This window comes from Diabrotica virgifera, chromosome 8, assembly GCF_917563875.1.
Source record: "Diabrotica virgifera virgifera chromosome 8, PGI_DIABVI_V3a".
In the NCBI taxonomy this organism is placed as follows: domain Eukaryota; kingdom Metazoa; phylum Arthropoda; class Insecta; order Coleoptera; family Chrysomelidae; genus Diabrotica; species Diabrotica virgifera.
Genome location: NC_065450.1, coordinates 205,807,641 through 205,816,944, shown reverse-complemented (window position 1 = coordinate 205,816,944; position 9,304 = coordinate 205,807,641). Strand labels below are relative to the sequence as shown.

The 9,304-nt window shown below is 33.3% G+C and overlaps 1 protein-coding gene across 1 annotated transcript; it reads right to left on the bottom strand.

Moving 5' to 3' along the window:
* Positions 1-232: 232 nt before the first annotated feature.
* On the bottom strand, positions 233-6,260 carry LOC126890332 (uncharacterized). The gene is made up of 3 exons (XM_050659200.1): positions 5,858-6,260; positions 2,576-3,547; positions 233-240 (listed from the first exon to the last, which is right to left on the bottom strand). Exons 1-3 carry the CDS (start codon positions 6,258-6,260, stop codon positions 233-235), a joined length of 1,383 nt encoding a protein of 460 aa, XP_050515157.1.
* Positions 6,261-9,304: the final 3,044 nt, after the last annotated feature.

Genomic DNA, 9,304 nt, shown 5'->3' with positions numbered 1-9,304 from the left:
GTCGTACCAGATGCGTTAGGTTCAGATCATTGCTTAATCAAATTTGAAATTATTAGGGATAGAGTTATAATAAATAAAAATCCAGCATCTAAATGGAATGATAAATTAGCTGATTGGTCTGCATACTCCACTATACTGGAAAATTCGTTAATTAGTACAAACCAAAATCTAAACTCCAATCTACTAAGCTTCTCTATTTTTATGGAAAAGGTCTCAGAGGCAGCATCCGCAACTATTCCCCTAAAAAGAGCAAGACAACAAGTAACTCAACGTCCAATATGGTGGGATACCGAATGCTATGATATGTTTCGTCGCAGAAAAGAAGCCCTGAATCAGTATAAACGTGTCTCAAACTATACAAACTATTGTCAATATCAAAATGTAGCTAGTCAAACTAAATTACTATTTTCTAAAAAAGCTCGAGATAGCTGGATATCTTTCATAAGCAATATTAATAAAAACACGCACCCTACTAAAATTTGGCAATTTATAAAAAAAATATCAAACAAAGACTCAACGGGATCGGGCAGTATATCAGCTGATATGGTGGACGATTTTTTTGAGTTTGGGGTGGCGATTGGGCTATGCTGGTCTATTACGCAATCGAATTTAAAGCGGACTGTATGGAAATAATAACAAAAAAATTCTTACCTTATTTTAACTGGTAGGTCGAGAAGTCTTCAGTTATTAGTAAGGTGAAGGAAGGAGGGAGAAAGGGTTAATTTATTTTTTACTATAACTGAAACCGGCGTTTTTTGGCGACACTTGATAACTACAGGAAACGACTTAACAATTCAATTTGTTCTTACTTACTGACGACCACGACTAGTTAGTACTAACGAAAGGTAATTAAAGAGAAAACAAAAAATTTAGTACAATATCTGGGCAAGAAAATAGGCCAGGTACTTCGAATGAAATAAATTTAATGAGGCCAAAACATCCTGCCCCCCCGAGTTTATTTTTAAAATAAACGAAAAATCAACGAAAACTAATTTAATTTTAATATGCTAAGTCTGCACATGAACCCATCACCCTAAACTAAAATTTTAACTATCAAATAAAATAAAAAAATCCTCTCCAGTTTATTGACTGGGTAGAGGACACAGTTTAACGACTGGGCGCATGTAACTACCGTGCTTGGTTCGCACTTTTACGATTCGAACAATCCCATCTTTTCCAGGATACAAAGTCTCTATGACTGCCAGAGGCCACTGTAAAGGTGGGATAGTTTCATTTTTTATTATAACTACCATTCCCTCTTTGGGAGGGTTCGAGTTAGTGTTCCATTTTAAACGAGACTGCATAGAAGACAAATATTCTGAATGCCATCTTTTCCAATAATGTTGAACAATGCAATCTAATAATTTATATCTTTTCAAAGTACTCATATTTTTATCAAGATCAATATCCATCGAGGGTAATGACACTAAAGGTTCTGTACATAAAAAATGCGATGGAGTCAGCGCGACTGGATTTTCAGGGTCGTTACTTTGAACACAAAGAGGACGCGAATTCAAAAGACACTCGATTTGTGTCAGAACAGTTAAAAATTCTTCGTAAGTAAGGATTTGATTCCCCACAACTCTATTTAAATGAAGTTTTACACTTTTTATATTGCTTTCCCAAATACCACCGAAGTGACTGCCATAAGGTACGTTCATTTTCCAAGAAATTTTGGTATTATTAAGTTCCTGTTGGAATGCATCTTTATAAGTTTTTGAAGTAGTTAATTGATATATTTCATCGAGGACTCTCTTGGCACCCACAAAATTTGTGCCATTATCTGAATATAAAACCTTACAATTTCCACGACGAGATAAAAATCTTTTGAAAGTGGCTAAGAAACAATCTGTAGAGAGCGAGGAGGCTAATTCAAGATGTATGGCTTTCGTACTTAGACAAACAAACAAACATACGTAAGCCTTTTGAGTTTTTACGCCACGATATTTTCCTATAGTAATGGAAAACGCACCAGTATAATCTACACCAGTGTGTAAAAAGGCTTTTGCCTGATTGACTCTTACGGCGGGTAAGTCAGCCATCATAGGATAGGTAGGTTTAGGATTAAGACGAAAACAACGATTACATCTCCAAATTCTATTTCTGATGGCCTGACGACTAGATAGTATCCAATAATTTGTTCTCAGAAGATTTTGCAACAAATACGCTCCAGCATGTAAATGCAATTTATGGAAATAATCTATTAACAAAATGGTTAAAGGATCGGCTTTGGGCAACAAAATCGGATGTTTTTGTTCAAAACTACATTGGGAGTTGGACAAACGTCCACCTACTCTAATTATTCCATTTTCAATAAATGGATTCAAACGACGTATGGAAGATTTTACAACGAGATTTTGAGAAAGGGCTTTATATTCTTCAGAAAAATGCTTTTGCTGGACAGCTCGAATTAATTCAATTTCTGCAATTTTTAAATCAAATAGAGATATCCGTTTATTTAAAGACAATTTTCTAAGAAATCTCAATACGTATACTGTGGAATTTAAAAGTTTCGACCAACTGGAAAAATATTCAATAAGAGTATACAGCGGAGAAATTACACGAGTGACATTACCAAAGAAGGTTTGTGATCTATATTCAGAATCACAAATCATAATTTCCTGTCCGTTGACAGACTGAATAGGCCAATATTCTGGCTCCAACAGTAACCAATTTGGACCAGTAAACCATGTGGAATGGTTGACTAACGAAGAAGGAAACAAACCTCGAGAGGCGCAATCAACAACATTTTCCTTTCCAGGAACAAAAAACCAATACTCTGACGGAACCATCTTATGAATTGTACCAACTCTATTTTGAACAAATATTTTGAGATTTTTCTCTGAGGACTTTATCCAATTTAATACAATCATGGAATCACTTAAGGCAAAAATTTTATCAATATTATGTCTAGGAGAATAAGTTTCAATAGCATGTGAAAGAAGCTTTGAGAGAAGAAGCGCTCCACAAAGCTCTAATCGAGGAAGAGTTATTTTAGACATTGGAGATACTTTAGATTGAGAGTACAGTAAAGTAACTTTAACTTGACCTGTACAATTAACAACCCTGGAATAAACAATGGCTGCGTATCCAGCAGCACTTGCGTCTGAAAATCCTACAAAAGACAACGACGAATTAGGTGTAACTGCTATATGGCGTGGAATTTGTATTTTGTATAGGACATGAAATTCATTTTGAAACTTTTCCCATGCTATTTCGATTTCTTTTGGTACGGTACTATCCCAATCTACCTTTAGAGTCCAAAGTTTCTTTATCCAAATTTTAAGCAAGAGGGTTATAGGAGATAGGAATCCCAAGGGATCAAACATACGAGCAACAAGTGAGAGCATGTTTCTTTTTGTACAACGGGTCGATGAGGGTATTTCTAACCCAAAACTAAAATTGTCACATTTTTCTTCCCATTGCAATCCTAACACTTTGGAGACTGACTTATCAAATTGTTTGGTTTTGACCAATTGAAGGGGTTCGGGGATTGTCGATAGTAGATCGTTCGAGTTCGACATCCATTTGGTTAATTTAAAACCACCTTTTTGAAACAAATTCACTAACTGAGTGTGTGTAACTATAGCTTCAGAAACATTTGGAAAACTGCTAATAAAATCGTCTACATACATATCTCTTAAAATTGGGATGATAGCATCAGGAAAACTTTTAGATTCGTCATTACATAATTGTTTTATTACCCTGAGACTAAGATATGGTGAGGCTTTTACTCCAAAAGTTAAAGTATTTAATTGGAAAATAGAAATAGGATCATTGGTATCAAATCTCCACAAAACTCTTTGAAACGAACAATGAGATTCAACCACTTTAACCTGCCTATACATTTGTTTCAAATCAGCGACAATTGCGATTGGAAAAAGACGAAAATTCAACAATATTGTGGTAGGATTATTTTGTAATTTTGGACCTTTATAAAGAATTTCATTTAATGACGGTCCTTTACTAGTTTTCATAGAGGCATCAAAGACTATTCTACAAGGAGTGGAAGGGCTATCTGATTTAAAAACACAATGATGGGGAATATAATACGACAACGAATCAATGGTTTGAATGGGAACTAAACTCATGTGCTTTTGGTCTAAATAGTCTTGAAAGATATCACAGTAAAGTTTTCTAAGTTCTGGGTTTGGTGCTAGGCGATTTTCTAAGGACAACAATCTATTTTTAGCAAGAACAAAAGAATCACCCAGTACATTAGGATCATTTTGGAACGGCAATGAAACTGTGTATCTACCATCTGCATCTCTACATACATTTTCTAAAAATAAATTTTCACAAATTTCATCTTCTGATGAACTATTAGTAACAGTGGGCAAATCCTCTAATTCATACATTCTTTCGACCAAGGAATCTAAATTCAACAAAGGGTTACAGACGAAAGACAAATATGTGTGGATTTTTTCAAAATTTGGTGCAGCTGAGCCCATGACTACATAACCTAAACTAGTCTCAATAGCTGATAGAGAATCTTCGCATGACACTCTATTACAACCAATGATATTTGAAAAGACAGATAAGCCTAAAATACCATCTATCTTGCCAGGAAAAAAGAAATTCGGGTCAGCTAATTTCAAGTGTTCTATACTATTAATACAGTCTTTGTCAACTGGTTGATCTGGCAACTTATTAGAGATTGTGTCTATAAGCAACACTTCTATAGGATATTGTATTTTTTTATCAAAATGGGAAAAGATAACAATGTTGGTTTTACCTACTATCGGGGTGGTTGATCCTCCTATACCAGAAACTGTCAAATTTAATTTCGAATAACTTAGGCCTAATTTTCGGGAACAATCAAAAGTAAGAAAATTAGCAGAAGAACCACTATCTAACAAAAATCTAACCTTGTGAGCACTACCCCATTTATCAACAACTTTAACCATTATTGTCCCAAACAGACTAACAGAACTCGATTCTGATTCATTTGGGATATTTTTAGAATGGCGGACATGTAAACTAGAAGGATTATCAGAAGAACCAGAGGTAGGCTCAGTACTAGTGGAGGGAAATGGAACATTCTCATTAGGCCGAGTAGTATTTGGCTTATGCAACTTGGAATGGTGCCTAGCTTTGCACACAACACAAGAAAATTTTGACGGACAATTGGATACTCGATGCTTTGAAGAAAAACAATTTAAACATAAATTATTTTCCTTCACTAATTTAAATCTGGATTCAAATGGTAGCCCTAAAAAGTGCTTACAGTCTTTAATTAAATGTGGGCCTTTTTTACAAACAACACAATCTATGGAGGAATACGTATTCTGTTCTTGCAAATGAAACGATTTGTTCGGTTTTTGAAACGAAAAATTATTTTTGGAATTCCTTGATCTATCATTTTTAATAAGAGATTTACTACGTTGGCGTAAAAATTTCAATAAATCATCATAAGCGGGTAAATCATTATTATTTCTTATTAAATCAAATGAATCTATGGTATCTTGTGGTAATTTTAACATAGCTAAATAAGTTAAAATATGATCATCTAAATTATCGAGATTTAATCGTTTTAGTGCAGAAACATTAGTATCAAACTTTTCCAAAAATATTTCCAAATATGATGGATTATTAGATTGCAAACCGCGAAAATTAACAATTCGATCCATATAGAGATTAAACAAATATTTTTTATCATTATATCTTTCAACAAGCATATTCCAAATAATGTCATAATTATTAGGAATGGGTTCTATTGAGCTACAGCTTTTCAAGGCTTTCCCGGAAATACAACTCAACAAATACTGTAGCTTATCGGACTTGGGATATTCTATTTTGTTATGAACAAATTGTTTGAAATTTTCATAGAAAACAGGCCACAGAGATATATCTTCACCATCAAACTTAACTAATTCAAATTTGGGCATTTTAATAGTAGAATTATTAGTACTATTGGGATTATTACTCAAAACAGCAGGTTTATTTATTAATAATGAAGCTAAATATTCAATATTGGAGTAGAGATCATAAAATGCATCTAAATGCGTATGGTATGCAACGCCAGCATCTGGCTCCATCTCTTGTTTTAATATAACGATATCTTGAACAATTTCCTCATATTCTGATAGAGTTTTTTCGAAAGTACTATATCTAACTGCAAAGTTACGCATTTTTGAGGCATTTTCTGGATCTTTTTCTAAGGCCGACCCGGCATCGTAACATAATTGAGCCCTACGAAAGATAGTTTCACGTTTAGAGCATAATCGCTCCAATTTTAGTTCGTTTTGACTTTTAGGCATGTTTAATAATAAATATTGAAATTCTTTCAAAAAATTATCAATGATGAAGAAATAAAATGGAACAAAACCCAAAATATGTCAAGAATAGTAGTTAGGTGTATATATTTTTTCAACAATTACTAAAATTTTATTAAACTAAATCCAAACAAATTATTTTTAGGTTTGCAAAATATCCAAATCAAATATATTTACTTAATCAAAATCGATTTCACTAAGCGATGGGTTCAGAAGCAAAAACACGAATTCAATGTTCCAACTATAGTCGACCGAAGAACAAGGTTTTTCGATACACGACAAAAAAAGGGTACACTACGATTTAATTAGATTTTAACACGACAAATATACTATACCGATTACAATTATAATTTTAAATAAATTTATCCAATGCGAAAAATACGATAGATCAGATCTTGAACCGGCAAAGCAACAACGAAATTGATTCAAGACGATCCGGCTAGAAGGCCAAAACTTATGGGGTGGCGATTGGGCTATGCTGGTCTATTACGCAATCGAATTTAAAGCGGACTGTATGGAAATAATAACAAAAAAATTCTTACCTTATTTTAACTGGTAGGTCGAGAAGTCTTCAGTTATTAGTAAGGTGAAGGAAGGAGGGAGAAAGGGTTAATTTATTTTTTACTATAACTGAAACCGGCGTTTTTTGGCGACACTTGATAACTACAGGAAACGACTTAACAATTCAATTTGTTCTTACTTACTGACGACCACGACTAGTTAGTACTAACGAAAGGTAATTAAAGAGAAAACAAAAAATTTAGTACAATATCTGGGCAAGAAAATAGGCCAGGTACTTCGAATGAAATAAATTTAATGAGGCCAAAACAGAGTTTTTTATTCCCAAATTTGCATCAAATAAAATCGACTTCAGTAAATTTAATAGTAATGTAGCATGCAATGAATCATTTTATATGCCTATCAGTTTGGAGTAATTACGATTAGCAATCAAACAATCTAAAAGTACAGCACCGGGTTTTGATAGCATTACATATAAAATGATTGAATACTTGCCTGAAATTGCTAAAGGAATTCTTTTAAATATTTTTAATAGTTGGTGGTTGCAAGGATTATATGACCAAAGTTTAAAAAAAACTGTAATTTGCTTACTTACTAAACCCAACAAAAATTTAAGTCTACCTAACTCTTACAGACCAATTTCATTAATATCATGCATTACAAAAACATTTGAGAGAATTATCAAATTAAGAATGGAATTGCATTTTGAAAGTAATTGTTTATTACCTATTAATCAGTTTGGATATCGCAGAGGCAAAGGCACCTCTGAAGCATTAGCTCAATTAGTTTCCGACATTCAGAATGCACTTTCCGTTAATCTTATAACGGCATGCTTGTTTTTAGATATTAAAGGGGCTTATGATACTCTGGATATTGATATTTTAACTGTTCAGCTCATAAAATACGGTCTAAATTATAAATTCGCACAAAGAATCACAGATTTGTATAGGGACAGAGAAGTTTTCATTCGAGATTCAGAAAATCACATTTACGGCCCTCGATTATTATCAGTCGGAATTCCGCAAGGTTCAGTCCTAAGTCCAGTACTTTTTAATATCTATACTGCAGAATTGCATGACATGTTAAATGAAACAAATAATACAATTAAAATTATTCAGTATGCAGACGATTTCTGTATATACAGCAGCCGTAAATCATATAATGAGTGTTTATGCGATTTGGATCTGATAATGCAATGTGTAAAAAGATGGTCTATGGCTTTTAATTTCACGTTATCCGCTGAAAAATCTAGCATCACCTTTTTCACTAGACATAGGTTAAGTTCCCCTACCAGTATAAATTTAAGTAATGTTGATATTAATGTATCCTCTCACCATAAGTATCTGGGCGTGGTTTTGGACAAAAAACTAACCTGGACACTCCATGTGAATCACATTATCAACAAATGCGAAAAAGGTTTAAACATGCTTCGTTGCATATGTAAAGCTAGATGGGGTGCCGACCCAAAGATAGCATTAATGTTCTATAAATCGTATATTCGGTCAATCATTGATTATGGATGCTTTTTATATGGTTCATCGTCAAAATCTAATTTATCAAAAATCGATCATATTCAGTATAAGGCAATACGTATATGTATTAGTGCGTTTAAGTCAACGCCATGTGCTGCAATTCTAGCAGAAGCGCAGGAACCTCCTCTAAACCTTAGAAGAGAATTCTTGTCTAATAAGTTTCTATTAAAGACCAGGACTTTAGACTCACATAAATTATTAAGTAAAATTAACAGTCTCACTGAATATAACTTAACAAATTCTTATTGGAGAATTAAAACTTCTCCCCCTCTTACAGATGCTTATCTAGAAACTAACAACTTTAGCATTAACACTAAACAAATATTACCCATATATAACCTTTCTATTGAGGAAATCGCAATCTTTCCAAAGATCATAAAACCTACATATAGAAACCTACCATGCCAAAACAATAAAATTATAAAATTAATCTTATCTGAATTTTCTAATTATAAATACATCTATACAGATGGTTCGAAAACATGTAATAGTGTAGGTAGTGCTTATTATGTTTCTAATATAAAAAGTGGTAATTCTTTTAGACTACCTAAATGTACATCTATCTTCACTGCCGAACTTTATGCTATTGAAAGAGCTCTAACTTACGCGGTTGAACAGAACTTTGGAGACACGGTTATACTATCAGATTCTTTATCTGCTCTTGAGGCAATATCACAACCAATAACCAAAAAACACAACAATGAGTTGTTATGCCATATTAGAAAGACAATCGCTCGATTTAAAAATAAGAGTAGTGACTTGGTCTTTATCTGGGTAAAAGGACATGCTGGAATCAAAGAAAATGAGATAGTGGATGAAATGGCAAAGAATTCGGCAACTTTAAATGAAATAGTAGATTTAACAATCTCCAGCGATTACATTCCAGAATTGCATAAAAAATTAAGAAAGAAATGGGAAACTATTTGGCTTAAGTTTGTACAAACTTCGAGGAATCCATACACTTACATATACCCACAA